Below are 22,569 nucleotides of genomic sequence, written 5' to 3'. Positions count from 1 at the left end.
GTACACTTGCGTTTTTCCGGATCCGGCGTGTAATTCCGGCAAGTGGAGTACACGCCGGATCCGGACAACGCAAGTGTGAAAGAGGCCTAAGTCTGTTAAGTAAAACTCATACGTCCTTTTCCACGTCAGTGTTACCCGGTGTTTTACCATTTAGTATGTACTGGTGACATGTATTATTCCTTCCCATGTGCATAACATTTCATTTGTCAGTGTTAAACCTCATCTGCCACTTCTCTGCCCAAGCCTCCAATCTATCCAGATCCATCTGTAGCAGTATACTGTCCTCTTCAGTGTTAATTACTTTACACAGTTTAGTGTCATCTGCAAAAATTTATATTTTACTGTGCAAGCCTTCTACGAGATCATTAATAAATATATTGAAGAGAATAGGGCCCAATACTGACCCCTGTGGTACTCCACTAGTGACAGTGACCCAATCTGAGTGTGTACCCTCTGTTTTCTATCACTGAGTCACTCCAAGCATTCTCATTTTATATACTAACCTTTTATGTGATACAGTGTCAAATGCTTTGGGGAAGTCAAAATATATGACATCCATTGATGTCTAGAACTTACCTCCTCATAGAAACTGATTAAATTACTTTGACAGGACAGATACCTCACAAATCCATGCTGTTACAGCGTAGGGGTGGGCAATATAGGCGATATGCGATATAAATTTGTGCCACGATATGTTTTTCTGTGCATATCACCGGACCGCGATATGACCACGGAGCGGTAGTGAATGATCGCGCTCTCGGCGCGCACCATGTTCTTCTGAGCCGGCACAGTGGAGGAGGAGGAGGGAGTCCCTCCCTCCCCACTGTGCGCGGCTGCCGCTGACCACCAATAAGAACAGAGTAGGAGGAGGAGGGGAGGGACTGTGGCCACTGCGCCACCAATGAATGCCTGAATACCAACGTAGCGTTCATGGGCCGGCCATATCCCAGCCCCTATGACTGCACGCTGCGATCCGCCGCAATTAAACCCTCAGTTGATGGGTTAATCGCGCGGATCACAGCGTCCTGTCAGAGGTCGGTGCCGGGAATGTTCTTCAGTCTCTGCATTGGTGGCAGTGGGCAGTTCCGATCGGAGTCCCAGCAGTGTAATGCTGGGGCTCTGATCGGTTACCATGGCAGCCAGGAGTCACGCTACTGAAGTCCTGGCTGCCATGGTATGTTAGTGATCAGCATTATACTCACGTGCGCCGTGGCCGCCTGTCGCTCCTTCTTCTGTCCTTCTAGCATTAGCAATGCGCCGCACAGACCTATGAGAAGGAGCTCCCGGCGGCCACGGCGCACGTGAGTATAATGCTGCTCACTAGCATACCATGGCAGCCAGGACTTCAGTAGCGTCCTGGCTGCCATGGTAACCGATCGGAGACTCAGCATTACATTGCTGGGACTCCGATCGGAACTGCCCACTGCCACCAATGATGGGGGGGGAGGGGCACCCTGTGGCCACTGCCACCAATGATTAATACTGGGGAGGGAGGGGGGGGGTTTGAGTTACCAGAGGGGGCTGATAAGAGGGAGATGATCAGAGGCGGGGGGGGGGGGCTGATCATGGGCTGGGGGGCTGATCAGGGGCTGATCAGAGGCTGGGGGGCTGATCAGAGGCTGGGGGGCACTTGAGGGGCTGGGGGGCACATGAGAGGCTGCCTGCCATGGTCAGCTCCCTGCTGTTGTGTGCATAAAGCACAGGGCAGCAGGGAGAGTGTAAAGTCCTATTCACTCTAATAGAGCTCTATTAGGGTGAATATGACAAGGGTTTTAGCCCTTAAGGAGGCTAATAGTTATTAAATAAAAAGTAAAAAAAAAAAAATATTTTAACACCCCCCCCCCCAAATATAGAAAACAATATATCGCGATATACATATTGCATATCGCACATGCTTAAAATTATATCGCAATATAGATTTTAGGCCATATCGCCCACCCCTATTACAGCGTTACACTTATTTTCATTGAGGTACTCCAGGATAGCATCTATTAGCAGACGTCCAGTTTAGCCACAACAGGATGTTAGACTTACCGGCCTATAGTTTCTGAGCTCTGTTTTTGACAACTTTATGAATATTGGCATCACATTTACTAAGCGCCTATCCTGTCGAACAGACCCTGTCATTATAGAGTCTTTAAATATCAGAAATAAGGGTCTGTCTACGATATTATCTTAGGATATGGGGGATGTATGTCATTTGGACCCAGTGATTTGTCTATTTTAACTTGTCACTTGTTAAAGGGCCAGCGCTTTCAGGTTTAAACTTTCTTCCATTTATATGACTGAAGAACATTTTAAGGTTAGTTTTAATCTCTTTGACAATGAATCTCTCTGTCTCCAGTTTGGATGTCTTTATCTGTCTTTTACATATTCAATTTTTTTTTCCTTATAGTTTTTTAGTGCTTCTTTACTACTTTCCCATGTTGGTAACTTAAATGCTTTTTTTTTGTCATTTATTGCCCCTTTCACATTTCTTGTTCCTGACCCATAAAAGGTATGTACCTCTCACAATGAGTTTAGGATTTTCTCAAAAATATCCCATTTTGTGGCTGCATTTTAACTTTTGAGGACATTGTCCCAGTTAGTGAGAATAATAGCCTCTCTAAGCTGGTTAAATGTTGCTTTTCAGAAGTTGAGCGTTTTTGTGCCTCTCTGAATAAACACTATTTTGAACGACCATTGAAAGTTTATTATATTATGGCCCCTATTTCCGCATCCTACACGTCTGTTGTTAGGTCAGATCTATTGGTTAAAAGGGTTGTCTCAACTTCTTTTACCTCTTCAGCAGAGCCAGATCGCCCAACTTCCTGAGTGGGCGAGATTTTTTTTTTTATTGACAGGCAAGCAGCACGGTGTGATTTTTATAGCACCACTTGCCTGCATGTGCGCGCTCCCAATGCCTTACAGCAAGTGAACTGTCTAAGCCCTGAAAATCTTTTCAGAGCTTAGCAGCCGCTTTTGCTGTGTGTTCCAGGATAGAACGGCTCCAGGGCTACTCCTCCATTGAGATCAGAGACACTGTAGAGCAGTCGCCGGATCGGGAGCTACAACGCTTGCACGCTTATGCGCACTCCCCTCCGGCCACTAGCCTAAAGAGGCAGTAACAAAAGGTGGGGGAAGGAGAGGCCCAACAGGAAAACGAGGCACTTCTGAAAAATGTAATGTATTTGGCATCCAATTATGGAGATGAGACAACCCCTTTAATACTAAGTCCAGTAAAGCTGTCCCTCTAGTTGGGTCCTGTACCATTTGGTTATGGTAATTGTCTTTAGGTAATGACAAGGACCTGTTTTCTTTATGACATCAAAAGGTTTTAGTTTCTCAGTCTATATCCTTTCCGTCTTTTTAAGATCCTTTCTAAACAGACTGTAAGGCCTCTTTTTACACGGGCGAGATTTCTGCGCGGGTGCAATGCGTGAGGTGAACGCATTGCACCCGCACTGAATCCGGACCCATTCATTTCTATGGGGCTGTGCACATGACCAATGATTTTCACGCATCACTTGTGCATTCCGTGAAAATTGCAGCATGGACTATTTTGTTTGTTTTTTACGCAACACAGGCCCCATAGAAGTGAATGGGGCTGCGTGAAAAATCACAAGCATCTGCAAGCAAGTGCGGATGCGGTGCGGATGCGGTGCGATTTTCACTTATGGTTGCTAGGAGATGATCGGGATGGTGATGGATCATGTGATGCGTGCAGTGACGTCACCAAAGGTCCTTTTCCTCAAAGAAGTAAGGAGAGAAGCCGGGCTGCGCGAACAAGTGAATTAAGGGGAGTTAAATTATTTTTTTTTAACCCCTCCATCACTATTTTACTAAGCATTCTGAAAATAAAATCTACACAACACCTAACCCAAACCCGAACTTCTATGAAGAAGTCCTGGTTCGGGTCTGGGTACCAAGCATGCCGATTTTTCTAACGCGGGTGCAAAACCCATAAAAATGCTTTGCACTTGCATGGAAAAATCGCGCATTTTCCCACGATGCACCCACATTCTATCCGGCCCAAATCCGTGACGCCCATGTGAAAGAGGCCTAACACTGTATGTCAACCACCCAGTCATACCCATCATCCAGCCATGTCTCAGTTATTCTCACTATGACATAGTCCTCCTTAGACATTACCAATTCCAGTTCACCAATTTCATTGGTCAGGCTTTTGGCATTAGTACACATAAGAGGTTTTTATATATTTTTATTTCACAAATTTTTTATTTGAAAATTAGAGCATACAACATCTTCCATAGTGTTATATTACCGTACATTACAGTATTATTTGCTCATCACATTACAAGTTTTCAGGATAGAAGATATCGTATGAAAAGCCTTCATTTACAATAAAGAAGAAAACAAGGCCGTGAAAGACGACCAACAAACAAACAATAATAAACACTGCACCACAGTTAAAATCAAGCAATATAATTGAGGTATACATCTTTTATACTTGTAGATTTGGCAAAGATGGGTAATGTTTAGATATATAAGACGCCCAGTCACGCCACCTGACACTGACACTTGATAACCGGCAAAGTTGTTTTGCAATCAGTAGTTCCATGCCGTAATTATAGTGAACTTTAGCAATGATTTCTGGTATGGTTGGGATATCCCTACTCTTCCACCTTTTGGCTATCGCCACTCTTGTTACTGTTAGTATATGAAAAGCAATAGTGAGGTCCTTCAAATCTAAACATTCCAGCCCCAAGGAGAGCAGTGCTATTTCCGGGGATGCGGGAAGTGTCTTCCCTATTACAGCACCTATGAGTGACAATATGTTGGACCAGAAACGGTTGACAGCAGGGCAAGTCCACCAGATGTGCATTAAATTGCCAACTGCTGATAGGCATCGCCAGCAAACGTTTGAGGTTTTTATATATTTTTTACCCTACACTTTTACTTATGAACTGTTCTAGTCCCCCTGTCCATTACACCCCCAATTCCATTACTTCACCTTGTCACTACCTTCCCCTCCTATGGTGTAATTACCTACTACTTCAGTCCCTAAACATTCCTCCAACCTTCTAGCCATCTTCTCCCCCAAAACAACCCTCCCATTAGCGATGAAGCCCATCCCTATGGTAGAGCTTGTAGTTGACAGAAGTCAGCTCAGTTCTCTAGGAACCCAAACCCCTCCTTTTTACACCAGTTCTTGAGCCACTTATTTACCTTCCATATCTCCCACTGCCTTTCTGGTGTGACTCGTGGTACAGGTAGTATTTCATACAATACTACCGTTGAGGTCCTTGCCCTGAGCTTGCAACCCAAGTTCCTGAAATCATTTTTAAGGACCCTCCACCTATCTCTGACTTTGTCATTGCTGCCAAAGTGCGCCACGACTGCTGGGTCTTCACCAGCCCCTCTCAGTAATCTATCAACCCAATCCAGGATATGTTGAACTCGAGCGCTAGGAATACAACTCACTGTTCAATGTTGCCAGTCTTTGTGACAGATCACCCTATCCGTACCCTCGGATCTCCAACCACCAGCACCTCTCTGGCCTGCCCTGCACTCCTAGTCCCCTCTTCAGTGAGCAGCAAACTCCTTTCCATATTGTCAAGGTATCGCAAGGTTGCAATTAGCCCATTTAGATATAGGATCTGGGCTTCCAAAAGTGCAATTTGCTCATATTTTACATAGCAATATGCAATCTCAAACGGCTGTTTGCACTGGATTGCATTGTCAATCATGGAGCACATACTTGCTAAACAGAGATTACCCTAGAAAAAAACAAGGTAATTTATACAATGGAATAAAAATTATAAACAAATGAATAAATGCAGTACCATCCTAAAGTCCCTGAATCTAAAGTCACTTAATCTGAAGTCTAACACTGATGACACACTTGCACGCTTGCTCTTTTATTCTTCTTATAAGGCCTCATGCACCCGACCGTTGTTTGGGTCCGCATCCGAGCCGCCGTTTTGGCGGCTCGGATGCGGACCCATTCACTTCAATGGGGCCGCAAAAGATGCGGACAGCACATCCGTGGCTCCGTTCCGCGGCCCCATGCTTTGCGGACAAGAATAGGCATTAATATTGCCGGCGCCCATTCCGTTCAGCAAATTGCAGAAGGCAACACGGGCGGCTTCTGTTTTTTTGGATCTGCGGTTTGCGGACCGCAAAAAACAGCACGGTCGTGTGCATGAGGCCTAAGGCTGCTTTTCCCTGTCAGATCCAAACCAGTCTGCAGAATTTTTTTATTTTTGGATTCAAAGGGAGATCTTCATATTAGTATACCCATTCCAACATTTATTACTTAACTCCTTCCCGACATATCTGCTGTACTATTACGGCGGATGTTGGGTCTTTAGAAATGGCACCTGCTCTGCAGTGGCGAGAGCAACATAGCCACCGGGGGCCAGCTATATCACACAGCATACACTTTGGGCTAATGTCTGCAAACAGCAATTGTGTATTTAATAATAGATAAAAATCCATTACTACATACCAATGGCAATCTAATGATTGCTTTATCTAGTTACTTAGGGTAACTTCAAAAAAAGTTAAAAAAGTCATACCACACCCAAATATCACTGGAATCACTTAAAAGTACAGATCGGCTTCCGGTTCCGGCGCCAACATGGTGAGACGTGTCTGATCGCTTCTCTGTGAAGAGACACTCTGCACAACCTTAATCCCCTGCATACCGGAGCATTTTTCGGGACCACCACTACCAGCGATCAAGCGGCTCTGTATGGAGCGATACATACGGAACATGGGGAGCAGGAACAAAACCAAAGGCCAAAGTAAGCCGCAGAAGCAGGCAGCGCGGGAAACTGAAATGGCGGATGATGACCCCGTCACAGTAGAAGACACTGACCTGGCTGAGAGCGTAACTGCTGACTATGAAGACTCTAAAGTGAAAGGCAGTAACATTGATTACGTAAAGCTAGCTATAGAAGTAGCTAAAAGGATCCTTCCAGATCTCCAAGAGTCGTTATCTAGCACGGTGGGGGTGAAGCTACAAGAACTTCAACATACTGCCGCAGAACATGGCAGCAGACTAGATGTGGCGGAACAAAAGCTGCAGGAGATGGATGACAAGTGCCACAAACTGCAAGTAAAGTTGGAGTCAGCTCTCAGGGATCATAGATTCCTAAAAGATAAAGTCGATGATCTAGAGAATCGCTCACGCAGAAGCAATTTAAGGATCGTGGGCTTACCTGAAAGCGTGCCATCTCAAGATCTTATCCGCATCTGCGAAGTAGTTATACCAGAAGCGCTAGGAATACCTACAAAATGTAAAGCGGAAAGAGCACACAGATTGGGCCCAGATTTAAGGCCTGGTAAAGATGAAAATAATACCAAGCTCCCAGGTGCCCTGAACCGCCGCCCCAGGGCAGTGATTGTGAAGTATCTGGACTTTACAGATAAAGTGGCAATCTTAAGAGCATATAAGAGACGCAAGACAGCGTTAGAAATAGATGGTCAGAGGCTGTTAATTTTTGGAGACTACTCTATGGAGGTACAGAGGAAAAGGAGAGAGTTCTCAGCGATATGCACCGCATTATATGAAAATCATACGAGATTTGCATTACTATATCCAGCCATTTTGAGAGTGTTTCAGGAGGATGGCCAGACGCTCACATTTACAAAAGTACAAGACGCCAAAGACGCCTTGGATCTACATATTCCACAGCAAGCTCCAAGAGGAACATTCAGACAAGGAAGGTCGCAGTCGTCCTGGGATCAAGAAGGGGACTGATCAACTGCCTGACTTCAGCGGGATAAAGTGGACTTGGTCTTTCCACGACAATTCATATGCTAAGCAACTTCTATTTGTTTTTCTTTTCTTTTCTCTTTTATCTATGCCTGCTTAGCTGACATATTAAGGGTCACCTTATATAGCGTTAGATCTATGATAATGAATCACATGGTCTTAAATGTAAAAGAAGTAATACATAGCAGAGTAGAAATGTATGGTTGTAAATCACCATGTTGGAAAAAATGGAAGTCGATGACAGTCAAGGGAAAGTAGGGCTAATGGAGGTCATACTATCTTTCCTGGACTGGTTCCTAGAGAATCCAAACCAGTTAGAATTTATATGTCTAGTGAGACAGTTTTTTGGGGAAGTTCTTGGGAGGGAGGGGAGTTGGGGCGGGTTATGTTGGGTGCTACCACGCTTACATGCCAGATGCCATTTTTTTTCGTCCTTCACAGTATTAGAGGGCAATACACTATCTTGGAGCCAAAACAATAATGGAAATAGGATAGAAATATGTGAATAATAACCTGGAACATGAAGGGGTTAAAGTCCCCTCAAAAGAGAATGAAAGTGTTACGTCACTTGAAACGGTTGAAAACTGATATAGCTTTATTACAGGAGACACACCTAAGCATAGCTGAAAGCATGAGATTGCGTAAACTATGGGTGGGAGAGGTATTCTGCTCTCCATCAGTTCATACAAAAGCAGGAGTGATCACGCTACTTCGGAAAAACCTCCCTTATACATATCGTGAGGGGTATAAAGATAATGAGGGAAGGCTGCTTCAGATATATTTAGACTCACCCTCTGATTCACTCAGTATATTTAATGTATATGGGCCAAATGAGAATAATGTGGCGTTCTATAGGGATCTAGGGACGAAAATACAAGCGGATGAATATGCAAATCAAATAATAGCGGGAGATATGAATGATGTATCTAACGTTCTTGAAGACAGGCGAAGGGTACGAGATAAAAAATCCTCATTAAAAGATAGATGTACTTCACTGAAACAACTATGTACCTCTTACAAATTATGTGATATATGGCGAGCAAAAAATCCTGAGGGTAGGGAGTACACCCATTACTCTCATCCCCATGAATCTTGGTCAAGGCTGGATTACATACTAGTGTCCCCATCAATACAACTTAGAACGAAATCAATATCAATAGGGGAGTTGGTGGTCTCTGATCATTCGCCGGTACTTATCACTGTGGCTGACACGATTCCAAGAGGATCAGATTATATATGGAGGTTCCCTTCTAACTTGATAGGAAATGAAGAATTTGAGACTGCTTTGTCAAATTGGTGGGATGAATATATGAGCTTCAATGCTACAACAGATAGTACGCAAACACTATGGGAGGCAGGTAAAGCTGTTCTACGGGGGAAAATAATAGCATTTACGGCATCCTTAAAGAAAAGGATGGTGGAAAAGCTTATATCCTCGAAACACTTTCTAGCATATCATCAGATTATGGGATTCTTGAAAGAGAGACTCAGAAATACTGTTTTTGAGTTTTCTCAGAATGATTTTGATGATATACTGTCTCATGGATATGGTAAACCTTCAATAGCCTCCCTATATCAAAGGGTGAGGAAAACATTATCCTCAGGCATAGTGGATACTCTCTTTAAGAAATGGACAGGAGGAACGAATATAAAAGCAAAAACCGAAGATATATTGAGGGGATGGGAAAATGTGCGTAAAGCAGTATCTAGTGAAATATGGAGAGAGACCCACTTTAAATTGATGCATAGAGCAATATATGGCTTTGATATCAAAGGTAACAGTACTGTTGCCGTTAGTGATAGGCTGAACGCTTGCCCTAAATGCTTGCTCTCAGATGCAAACATGTATCATTGCATGTGGGAATGCAGGGACATTGAGGAATTGTGGCAAAAGATAACCAAAGAATTAAATATGAAGTTAAAAACAAACTTATCTATGGATCCAAAAGACATCTTGTTCCAAGATACAGGCCCACGGGTTCCCTTGGCAGTACAGGTAGTTCTACTAGCCACAAAAAGGTGTATCCTAACACACTGGTTACAGCCAACGATCCCATCAATTGAAGAAATAATAAAGCATACAAAGAAGTGCATACTGGCAGATAAATGGGCGGCAGACAGGGAAGGCCAGAAAGCCACAAAAAGATATCAAGCAAAATGGCTTGCGTTTATACAGGCTTTCTTTTCCGAAAATGACACTAGGGATTTGATATAAACAAAGACATGGGGCTAGGATAGTAAAAGGGTTATATCCATAAAGTAAATTAACCGAAGTGATAGTGATGGCATGTAGTATGAGTTTAGTTTAGAAGGATGATATTCTCTTAACCCAATTGGGTTATTAATTAGCACTGTGGGATTTTTCATTTAGGGAGGGGGGAGGGGAGGGATAGATGCTTAGAATACTGAAATGATCTGTATTACACATTTGTCTTGATCACATGTATATATGTAAACTTATGCAAGTTATGTACTACAGATAACTTTGTAACTTTGTGAAAACTAATAAAAATATGTTTAAAAAAAAAAAAAAAAAGTACAGATCACCCTGCACAGATCCAAAAGATATAAAAAAATAAAGTTATGGGGGTCAGAGTCCATAGTTTTGTTTTTGTTTTTTTTCAGTATTACAACACAACTATACAAATGTGGTAACTGTAATCGTACTGACCCAGAGAATGAAGGGAACAGGTCAGTTTTACCACATAGGGAAAGCAGTAAAAACAAAACCCATAAACCTTTGGCAGGTTTGCATTTTCAATTCCACCCCATTTGGATTTTTTTTTCCAGCTTCCCATTATACGGTTAAAGGAGCTGTCCAGAATTTTCATACTGAAGGTCTATCCTTAGGATAAGCCGGAGCTCTGGTGAGCGATGCAGACTCCCGGCAGAGCCATCTATCTTATAGTTGCAGTACTTGGTACTGCAGCCCAGCCCCATTGACTTGAATGGGGTTGAGCTGCAGCTAGGCCAATATGACTGATGTACAGTCATGTCACTGGCCTAGGAAGAGGCTGCGACACTCAAGGCCTCTTCTAACAGCTGATCGGTGGGGGTCCTGGGTGTTGCACCCCCGCAGATCTGATACTGATGACATATCCTGAGGATGTCATAAATATCTTTTCCTGGATAACCCCTTTAAGGCTCTCACAGGAATGAATGGATAAACAGATTTTTTGTTCACATATGAGACTGTGTCAGTTGGAAAGTCAGAGTGCTGGTCACATGACACAGCTGAGGATCAGAAGGGAGCGGATAACTTACAAATACAGTCACTGGTAAAAACATTACCTTTACTACAATTTACATCATGCATATGTCTAACAGGCCAGATTGTGAGAGTGATTCTCTGCATGGGAACATTAAAAGCCATGTTTTGCATGTGCTGAAATGCCAAGGGAATAAAAGATTAGGAAAGCTAAAACCCAAGAGCAGGACTACATTGATGTTACTCGAATCACACTTTTAGATACATTTATCCATAAAATGGTTACGGATACCGCAACTTCTGTACCTATTGCATAACACACCGATATGGCTCCCACTACTTTATTTTTTATAAGATCCAGGGTACATATAGGGCTTTATACTGGAAAAGAGAATTTGCCAAAATAAAACGAGACCTTGCAGAGGGAAAAACAAAATAGAAGGTGGGCTACCTACATTATTTTATATATCCTGACATGCTAGTTGCAGTAGATTAAAAGGTGGGTCCAAATGGATGAGTTGGGAGTTGTTGATGGACTAGTGGCCCAGGCAACAGGTTATCATGCCCGGGGATGTCTCCAATCTTGGCATTTATGGTAAAGGTATGGCACAAAGCAAAAGAGCTATTACAGATATCCGGTTTTAATACGCTCGTTCCTTAGGAGGAAGTCTAAATTACCAGAAATATTTAGAGTGGTTTACACCATGGGAACGAAAAGATCTAATACTTCTAAATCAATTAATATTTGAATGACTGCAGAGCATATCTGATCTTCCATAGAGTCACTTTTTTTTACATTTCTGCAGATGAGGCATGCTGTTGAGGTTCAGAACATGGTCTCTGGAGAAAACATCTGATGCTCTCCTGGACTATATTTCAGCACCATGGGAGGCGAAGGGGCTATTTCAGTGGCCTACAAACACCTCCTTCCGGCAAAACTTTAAATGTCAGAGAAAAGAGAGAGAGAGATTCTGGGCCTACACCCAACAAGCAGTGGATGGAGGTCTTAGAACAAATGCCAGTATGGTCCTTGAGTGAGACCCGAAGCCTCTCAAAAATTCACCTCATACAGCAGGTCTAATCTATTATACTCAGAGATGAGCGAATTTCCGCTTATGAAATTCGTTCACACTTCATTTGTTGATTAAAGGTGAATTGCGTTATGGATTCCGTTACCACGGACCATAACGCAATTCTATGACGGAATGCATAACGGAATGCCTTTAGAGGAATTCCGTTATTCATTCCATCATAATAGAAGTCTATGAGTTGCAAAACAGATCCGTCCCGTTTCCATTACGCAAGGGAGGACTTAGTCTACTTTCACACTCGGCTTTTGGCTTTCCGTTTGTGAGATCCGTCCAGGGCTCTCACAAGCGGTCCAACACGGATCAGTTTGCATTCTAATGCATTCTGAATGGAAAAGGATCCGCTCAGAATGCATCAGTTCAGTCTCCATTCCGCTTTGGAGGCGGACACCAAAACGCTGCTTGCAGCTTGCATAGGAACTGCATCTCTGATACGTTGGGTTTCTCCACAGAGACCCAACACTTCAGAGAGAAGGTACGGCTCACCTGATCGCCACATGGGGGTAGGCGGTCCTAACCTGGAAGCACGCTCTTCTATTTTTTGGGCATTTAGATGCAGTGGTCACGCTTTGCCACAGCATCTAAAGGGTAAAATGCATGCGATTGGCATTATTGCTGGTTGCAGACATTAGTGTTGGGCCTTTGCTGTTTGAAATAGCAGAGGCTCGCGAGCGAGCCCCATATTTCAAACACGCCGTACATGTATGGCGGCGGTACTCAAGGGGTTAAATGTCCTTTTAGGCAATGTATACATTAATAAAAGGCAGACTAATAAGTGCCTTCCTACACCAGTTCTAATCGATCCTCACTTTATTTGCATGGCCATCCTTACAGTGGGACTAATATATGAAGGAAAGACTTTCAATACACTAGTTCTTTATTAAAGGGGTTTTCCAGGATTTTGATAACCTATCTTCAGGATAGGTAATCAATATGTGATCGGTGGGTGTCCGACACCCAGGACTCCCATCAGCTGTTTGAGAAGGCACTGGTGCTCCTGTGAGAGGCGCAGTCTTCTCACAGTTTACCAAGCATAGCACCGTACATTGTATAGTGGCTGTGCTTGGTATCCAGCTCAGCCTCATTGGGAGTGTTTGATGCCGACTTAAACAGCTGATCAGCAGGGTTCTCAGGTGTTGGACCCTCCCCGATCACATACTGATGACCTATCTTGAAGATAGGTCATCAGTAGTAAAATCCAGGAGAACCCCTTTAAATTTAGGGCTGAAGATGGTGCATTGTAAGAAGAAATAGCTAGGTTGTGGCAAATGCATTCACATTGCCTCCAGACAAAAGGAAACATTTGCTGTTTGTTCCTACTAGGCAAATATGGTATTGATGGTAACCTTTAGATTCTTACTTACTTGTAATCCCAGGTTAGTAGAGGCCACACTCCACAAGGTTGCTTTTTATGATAACATCTGTCACTGCATCAAACACGAACTGCACATTCTTTGTGTCTGTCGCACATGTGAAATGCGTGTATATCTCTTTTGCGTCTTTTTTTCTGTTGAGATCCTCAAACTGGCACTGAATATAGGCAGCTGCCTCTTCATATGTATTTGAGCCTGGAAAAAAAAGAATGAAAATTCTTTTTAACGATATAGACTGGTACAATATCTAAGCAGCTAATCATAATGCAGATTTGATACCCACGGCATGTGCCACATGCAGAAGGTACCTGAGTATTCTGGGTAGCAGATTGTAAGTGGGCTCCTGCTGATCTTTTCTTCAAATAAATCCTTCTTGTTGAGGAAGAGGATTATGCTGGTGTCAGTAAACCATTTGTTGTTGCAAATACTGTCAAACAGCTTCATGCTCTCATGCATACGATTCTGTTAGAGGAAAAAAATCTGTTACTGAGGAACGTCATCTACAGGTTATATATTGTGTGAGAAACAGGAGGGATTGAAAGTTAGAGCAGCACCGATCAGAAATGTGCTGTATGTATTAGGCCTCATGCACACAAAACGTATTTTCTTTCCGTGTCAGTTATGGGTTTTTTTTGCAAAAAAAAACGGAAGTTACTTTGTGTGCATTCAGTTTCCGTATATATCCGTAGTTCCATTCCGCCAAAAAATAGAACATGTCCTATTATTGTCCACATTACGGACAAGGATAGTACTGTTCCATTAAGGGCCAGCTGTTCCGTTCCGCAAAATACGGAATGCACACGTCATCCATATTTTTTGCGGACCACAAAATACATACAGCCGTGTGCAAGAGGCCTTACTGCTCGGAAAAAGTGAAAAGGGCAGCAGAAGAGTAGAGCTCACACATATGGTCGTGGCTGAAAGATAATTCTCCTATGTTAAAGGGGTTATCCCATGAAAAATGTCTAAAATAAAAATCAGATACCATATAGTACATGATAATCTCTTTCTAATAAAGCCAGAACCAGCCCTGTACCTTATATGGATCCACAGATCTGCCCATTCATTGCTGCAATTGCTCTGCTAGATTTAGGGTACGGCTACATGTGTTGCACAACATTTATGTTGCAGCAAATGTCAAGCATAGTCAATGGTATCACAATGCGACACGCTGTGACTGCATCAGTTGCAAAATAAATCCGACCGATTTTGTGCGACTGTCCTGTCTCAGCGTGTTGCATTGTCACACCATTGGCCTTCATTACAGAAATATTGCACGGCATTGCTGCAACAAGAATTGGCAAGCTGGACCCTTATTTCAAGTTGGCAGATCGGAGGGCATGTCCTTTCTGCTAATCTGGTAGCAGTTGAAGGATAGCACTGAGCATATGCACCCACCTCAGTGAGCTGGACAGAGAATTTAGAAAAAGGGCAAACAGTAGGTGGCACTATACAGATAGATTTCGGTGAATAATTCAGTGGCTATACTGAATTTTAATTAGGCTACTTTCACACTTGCGGTAGCAGGGATCGGCAGGGGAACAGCCTGCCGGATCCGTGCCAACGCTAGCCCACTGTGCCGCTGCAAGTCTGCTCTGGCCCCATTCACTACTGCAAGTGTGAAAGTAGCCTTACATTCATTTACAATCAGATCCAGGTGCTAGTTTAAAAAGTGTTGAATATTTTTGTGGGGCAAAACCCTTTAATTGAAATCTAGCTTTACATGCCCACAAGCCTTAAAAAAACCCTCTTTGGATTTCTACCAGGTGTTGTGCTGCTACGTATAGATCAAATAGATCCATATAGATCAAAATTACCGAATACAATAATTCCATTAGTCTAGTGCCCATTTGTCTTGAAATACGACATTGGATCAAAAAATTATCTAATTTCATTTTATTTTAAAGATGCTTTCCCACAACTGACATTTCTTGCCTACCTGGGATATTAGTGTCTCACTGTGGAAAAGAAACCTTTAACTTAAAAACTTTAACTAGTTCACCATGCTGGGTCCTCCGCAGGAGGCATCTTGATTCCTGAACACTTACTTTAGCCTCTGAATATAATGCAAGGCTAATAAAAATGGAATCTAGGTTGTAGCATCATGTCCTTCCTTCCCATATGAGCTTGGCCCATTTTCCCAATAAGTAATGTCAAAAGTTATGACTCCCCTTATCATCAAAGGCCCATTTGATGAAGACTACTGTGCTCTTCGACAATTTCAGTGCAACAAAAATGTTTTTGTACCCTTCTCCAGATCAGTGCCTCCAAATAACCTGGTATCTGAGCTCTACATGTAGTTCTTTCCTCTTCATGGCTTGGTTTTAGCTCTAATATGTATTGTCTGTGAGACCTTATATAGACAGGAGTGTGTCCAAATCCTGTCCGATCAACTGAATTTACCACAGGTTAATCAAGGTGCTGAAACATCTCAAAGATGACCAAGAGAAATTGGAGGCCTCCAGGGCTAAATTTCACATGTCATATAAAAGGGTCTGAATACTTATGTCTAGGGATGAGCAAATCGACTCAGGGAAAAGGTTTTTAACTGTAGAAATTAATATTCGAAAGACTTTGCGAAGTAATAACTTCAGCTCATCTGAGCCAATACATTCTAATACAGTAGAGAGCGCTTGATCTGTACACTATTCAAACTAAGTTTTATGTGAATCGACTTCGGATGTTTCATCCGAAGTCGATTCACTCATCCCTACTTATATCCATGCCAAATGTTTGTTTTTCATTCCTAATAAATTTGCAAAAAATTCTAAAATCCTGTTTTCACTTTCATATTATATGGTACTGAGTTCAGAATGATGGGGAAAATTTGATTTGTTTTCATTTTAGCCCTAGGTCGCAACATCACAAAATGTGAAAAAAGTGAAAGGGTCTAAACAGTTTCCGAATGTATTGTATTCCCCACTGCCATGCTCTACTTCTTGCTCCTGTTCTGGACATGGCAGGAAATGGATATGAATGCCGTGAAGCCAATCACTGGTTGAGGAGGGTCATCACTGCAGCTAGTGATTGGCTAAGCAGCATTAACAGCCATTTCCTGCTGTGTTGAGAACAGGAGCAAAAAGTGGGGGGCAGAGCAGGGACCCTTACATCATTCATGTGATGGAATACCCTTTAAACTAGCTAAAGGAAATTATCATGAGTAGGGCTGAAACGATTGCTCGATTGAATCGAATAATTCAAAACAAAAAAATCTTTGATGCAAATTTGAGGATTCGTTTGTGTCATGTGACCACGGAGCAGAAGTGAAGCACTTGCTATTACTTATCGCTCCGTGGTCACCCGCCAGCCCGCACAGCGCTGCACTTTCAGCCCTGACACATCGTCAGGACATAGTGCACTATGACCCGACGCTGTGTGACGTCAGGACTACAGTGCAGTGCGGGGAGAAGAAGACGGAGGATCTGTGGAGCGGCACTCCTACAGGAAAGGTAAGTACTGGCACTTAGGGGGGCAAACTGATGGCACTGGGGTGGGGGAGAGCTGAAGGCACTGGGGTGGGGGAGAGCTGAAGGCAATGGGGTGGGGGAGAGTTGAAGGCACTGGGGTGGGGGAGAGCTGAAGGCACTGGGTGATAGTGGAGCTGATGGCACTGGTGGAACGGAGCTGATGGCACTGGTGGAACGGAGCTGATGGCACTGAGGAGACCTGATGCACTTGGGCTGATCACACAGGAGGGAACGAAGGGTGTTGGGGACTGATGGCAGGGGGTCTGATGAGTTTTTATAAAAGGAAAACAGTCTATTAATTCATTTTTTCTTATTAGGGTACTCGAATAATCGTAAAAAATAAATCGGTAGAATACTTGATTACTAAAATAATCGTTTACTGCAGCCCTAGTCATGAGGTTAAAAAAAATTAACATCTGTCAGCATGATCAATCTTATTAAACCAGGCATACTGTCTGGTAGGGTTGATTATGGTTTCCAAAATGAGCCCTTTTTCTCTGCATTGAATGAGATGGTCATGAGGACATAAAGCATGTCATTGCTCCAGAAAAATAAGAAGAAACTGGTGGGGCAATAAACATTGGTGCTGGTGCAGTCGGGGATTTAATTGGTGAGTAATGCTTGTTGTTTGTTTTTTTACTTTATAACATATACTGGGCTAGTTTTTTAAACTCTCCAATAACTTATTGAGATCAAAATCAACAAAGTAAAAATTTTCCTGTGTATTCTTATATATTTTTCTGAATACAATTATGTGGATATAAAGAAAAAAATATATACAGTCAGGTCCATAAATATTGGGACATCGACACAATTCTAAAAATTTGGGCTCTATACACCACCACAATGGATTTGAAATGAAACAAACAAGATGTGCTTTAACTGCAGACTGTCAGCTTTAATTTGAGGGTATTTACATCCAAATCACTTGAACGGTGTAGGAATTACAACAGTTTGCATATGTGCCTCCCACTTGTTAAGGGACCAAAAGTAATAGGACATAATAATAATCATAAATCAAATTTCACTTTTTAATACTTGGTTGCAAATCCTTTGCAGTCAATTACAGCCTGGCGTCTGGAATGCATAGAAATCACCAGACACTGGGTTTCATCCCTGGTGATGCTCTGCCAGGCCTCTACTGCAACTGTCTTCAGTTCCTGCTTGTTCTTGGGGCATTTTCCTTTCAGTTTTGTCTTCAGCAAGTGAAATGCATGCTCAATCGGATTCAGGTCAGGTGATTGACTTGGCCATTGCATAACATTCCACTTCTTTCCCTTAAAAAACTCTTTGGTTGCTTTTGCAGTATGCTTTGGGTCATTGTCCATCTGCACTGTGAAGCGCCGTCCAATGAGTTCTGAAGCATTTGGCTGAATATGAGCAGATAATATTGCCCGAAACACTTCAGAATTCATCCTGCTGCTTTTGTCAGCAGTCACATCATCAATAAATACAAGAGAACCAGTTCCATTGGCACCCATACATGCCCACACCAAGACAGTACCACCACCACTGATGAGATGGTAAGCTTAGGATCATGAGCAGTTCCTTTCCTTCTCCATACTCTTCTCTTCCCATCACTCTGGTACAAGTTGATCTTGGTCTCATCTGTCCATAGGATGTTATTCCAGAACTGTGAAGGCTTTTTTTAGATGTCATTTGGCAAACTCTAATCTGGCCTTCCTGTTTTTGAGGCTCACCAATGGTTTACATCTTGTGGTGAACCCTCTGTATTCACTTTGGTGAAGTCTTCTCTTGATTGTTGACTTTGACACACATACACCTACCTCCTGGAGAGTGTTCTTGATCTGGCCAACTGTTGTGAACGGTGTTTTCTTCACCAGGGAAAGAATTCTTCGGTCACCCACCACAGCTGTTTTCCGTGGTCTTCCGGGTCTTTTGGTGTTGCTGAGCTCACCGGTGCGTTCCTTCTTTTTAAGAATGTTCCAAACAGTTATTTTGGCAACACCTAATGTTTTTGCTATCTCTCTGATGGGTTTGTTGTGTTTTTTCAGCCTAATGATGGCTTGCTTCACTGATAGTGACAGCTCTTTGGATCTCATCTTGAGAATTGACAGCAACAGATTCCAAATGCAAATAGCACACTTGAAATTAACTCTGGACCTTTTATCTGCTCATTGTAATTGGGATAATGAGGGAATAACACAAACCTGGCCATGGAACAGCTGAGAAGCCAAATGTCCCATTTCTTTTTGTCCCTTAACAAGTGGGAGGCACATATGCAAACTGTTGTAATTCCTGCACCGTTCACCTGATTTGGATGTAAATACCCTCAAATTTAAGCTGACGGCCTGCAGTTAAAGCACATCTTGTTTGTTTCATTTCAAATCCATTTTGGTGGTGTATAGAGCCAAAAATGTTAGAATTGTGTCGATGTCCCAATATTTATGGACCTGACTGTATATATTAAGTGTATCTACTGTGTACCTTCTGTGTATCTACATACCCAATGACAACAGTTAGAACCTGGCAAACTAACTTACCATTTCTTCATCTTCAGCTAAAAGCAAATCATAGTCACTGAGCGCCACACAAAAGATGATTGAGGTTACACCCTCAAAACAATGAATCCACTTCTTTCTTTCTGATCTCTGTCCTCCCACATCAAACATTCTGCAATTAAAAAACATTGTAGAATGATACATATCTGCAGAGGAAAAAATGGAAAGTGAGGCCTACAATGGCCCTCAACGTGGTTATAAAGAATGACTATAGGTCAGTACTTGTCCCTGCAGTGTACATTCTTAAGGCATCTTCCACTAACACATTTAACCACCTCAGCCCCCATGGCTTAAATCCCCTCAAAGACCAGGCCACTTTTTACACTTCTGACCTACACTACTTTCACCGTTTATTGCTCGGTCATGCAACTTACCACCCAAATGAATTTTACCTCCTTTTCTTCTCACTAATAGAGCTTTCATTTGGTGGTATTTCATTGCTGCTGACATTTTTACTTTTTTTGTTATTAATCGAAATTTAACGATTTTTTTTGCAAAAAAATGACATTTTTCACTTTCAGTTGTAAAATTTTGCAAAAAAAAAACGAGATCCATATATAAATTTTGCTCTAAATTTATTGTTCTACATGTCTTTGATAAAAAAAAAAATGTTTGGGTAAAAAAAAAATGGTTTGGGTAAAGGTTATAGCGTTTACAAACTATGGTACAAAAATGTGAATTTCTGCTTTTTGAAGCAGCTCTGACTTTCTGAGCACCTGTCATGTTTCCTGAGGTTCTACAATGGCCAGACAGTACAAACACCCCACAAATGACCCCATTTCGGAAAGTAGACACCCTAAGGTATTCGCTGATGGGCATAGTGAGTTCATAGAACTTTTTATTTTTTGTCACAAGTTAGCGGAAAATGATGATTTTTATTTTTTTCTTACAAAGTCTCATATTCCACTAACTTGTGACAAAAAATAAAAGCTTCCATGAACTCACTATGCCCATCAGCGAATACCTTGGGATGTCTTCTTTCCAAAATGGGGTCACTTGTGGGGTAGTTATACTGCCCTGGCATTCTAGGGGCCCAAATGTGTGGTAAGGAGTTTGAAATCAAATTCTGTAAAAAATGGCTGGTGAAATCCGAAAGGTGCTCTTTGGAATGTGGGCCCCTTTGCCCACCTAGGCTGCAAAAAAGTGTCACACATGTGGTATCTCCGTATTCAGGAGAAGTTGGGGAATGTGTTTTGGGGTGTCATTTTACATATACCCATGCTGGGTGAGAGAAATATCTTGGCAAAAGACAACTTTGTATAAAAAAATGGGAAAAGTTGTCTTTTGCCAAGATATTTCTCTCACCCAGCATGGGTATATGTAAAATGACACCCCAAAACACATTCCCCAACTTCTCCTGAATACGGAGATACCACATGTGTGACACTTTTTTGCAGCCTAGGTGGGCAAAGGGGCCCATATTCCAAAGAGCACCTTTCGGATTTCACTGGTCATTTTTTACAGAATTTGATTTCAAACTCCTTACCACACATTTGGGCCCCTAGAATGCCAGGGCAGTATAACTACCCCACAAGTGACCCCATTTTGGAAAGAAGACGCCCCAAGGTATTCGCTGATGGGCATAGTGAGTTTATGGAAGTTTTTATTTTTTGTCACAAGTTAGTGGAATATGAGACTTTGTAAGAAAAAAAATAAAAAATCATCATTTTCCACTAACTTGTGACAAAAAATAAAAAATTCTAGGAACTCGCCATGCCCCTCACGGAATACCTTGGGGTGTCTTCTTTCCAAAATGGGGTCACTTGTGGGGTAGTTATACTGCCCTGGCATTTTCCAGGGGCCCTAATGTGTGGTAAGTAGGTAAATGACCTGTGAAATCCTAAAGGTGCTCTTTGGAATATGGGCCCCTTTGCCCACCTAGGCTGCAAAAAAGTGTCAGTGGCACACATGTGGTATCGCCGTATTCAGGAGAAGTTGGGGAATGTGTTTTGGGGTGTCATTTTACATATGAAATATCTTGGCAAAAGACAACTTTTCCCATTTTTTTATACAAAGTTGGCATTTGACCAAGATATTTCTCTCACCCAGCATGGGTATATGTAAAATGACACCCCAAAACACATTCCCCAACTTCTCCTGAGTACGGCGATACCAGATGTGTGACACTTTTTTGCAGCCTAGATGCGCAAAGGTGCCCAAATTCCTTTTAGGAGGGCATTTTTAGACATTTGGATACCAGACTTCTTCTCACGCTTTGGGGCCCCTAGAATGCCAGGGCAGTATAAATACCCCACATGTGACCCCATTTTGGAAAGAAGACACCCCAAGGTATTCAATGAGGGGCATGGCGAGTTCATAGAATTTTATTTTTTTGGCACAAGTTAGCGGAAATTGATATTTTTTTCTCACAAAGTCTCCCTTTCCGCTAACTTGGGACAAAAATTTCAATCTTTCATGGACTCAATATGCCCCTCACGGAATACCTGGGGGTGTCTTCTTTCCGAAATGGGTTCACATGTGGGGTATTTATACTGCCCTGGCATTCTAGGGGCCCTAAAGCGTGAGAAGAAGTCTGGAATATAAATGTCTAAAAAATTTTACGCATTTGGATTCCGTGAGGGGTATGGTGAGTTCATGTGAGATTTTATTTTTTGACACAAGTTAGTGGAATATGAGACTTTGTAAGAAGAAAAAAAATAATAATTCCACTAACTTGGGCCAAAAAAATGTCTGAATGGAGCCTTACAGAGGGGTGATCAATGACAGGGGGGTGATCAATGACAGGGGGGGTGATCAATGACAGGGGGGGTGATCAATGACAGGGGGGGTGATCAGAGAGTCTATATGGGGTGATCACCCCCCTGTCATTGATCACCCCCCTGTAAGGCTCCATTCAGATGTCCGTATGTGTTTTGCGGATCCGATCCATGTATCCGTGGATCCGTAAAAATCATACGGACATCTGAATGCAGCCTGACAGGGGGGTGATCAATGACAGGGGGGGGTGATCAATGACAGGGGGGTGATCAGGGAGTCTATATGGGGTGATCACCCCCCCTGGAAGGCTCCAGGGAGACGCCTGTATGTGTTTTACGGATCCGATCCATCTATCAGTGGATCCGTAAAAATCATGTGGACGTCTGAATGGAGCTTTACAGGGGGTTGATCAATGACAGGGGTGTAATCAATGACAGGGGGGTGATCAGGGAGTCTATATGGGGTGATCA

At 42.6% G+C, this 22,569-nt stretch overlaps 1 protein-coding gene across 1 annotated transcript in view; it reads right to left on the bottom strand.

Moving 5' to 3' along the window:
* Nucleotides 1–22,569, bottom strand: part of GNAI3 (G protein subunit alpha i3) — a 76,127-nt gene that overhangs the window by 3,773 nt on the left and 49,785 nt on the right. The window contains exons 6-8 of the mRNA XM_040424076.1: nt 19,364–19,493; nt 13,701–13,854; nt 13,384–13,587 (exon numbers count right to left, since the gene is read on the bottom strand). Coding sequence (XP_040280010.1) covers nt 13,397–13,587; nt 13,701–13,854; nt 19,364–19,493 — 475 coding nt within the window. The 3' untranslated portion in view covers nt 13,384–13,396. The remainder of the gene's footprint in view (nt 1–13,383; nt 13,588–13,700; nt 13,855–19,363; nt 19,494–22,569) is intronic.

The sequence above is a fragment of the Bufo bufo genome, chromosome 3 (genome assembly GCF_905171765.1).
Source record: "Bufo bufo chromosome 3, aBufBuf1.1, whole genome shotgun sequence".
Lineage (NCBI taxonomy): Eukaryota > Metazoa > Chordata > Amphibia > Anura > Bufonidae > Bufo > Bufo bufo.
The sequence above is the reverse complement of the archived record's forward strand: the minus strand, read 5'-3'. Positions and strand labels throughout refer to the sequence as shown.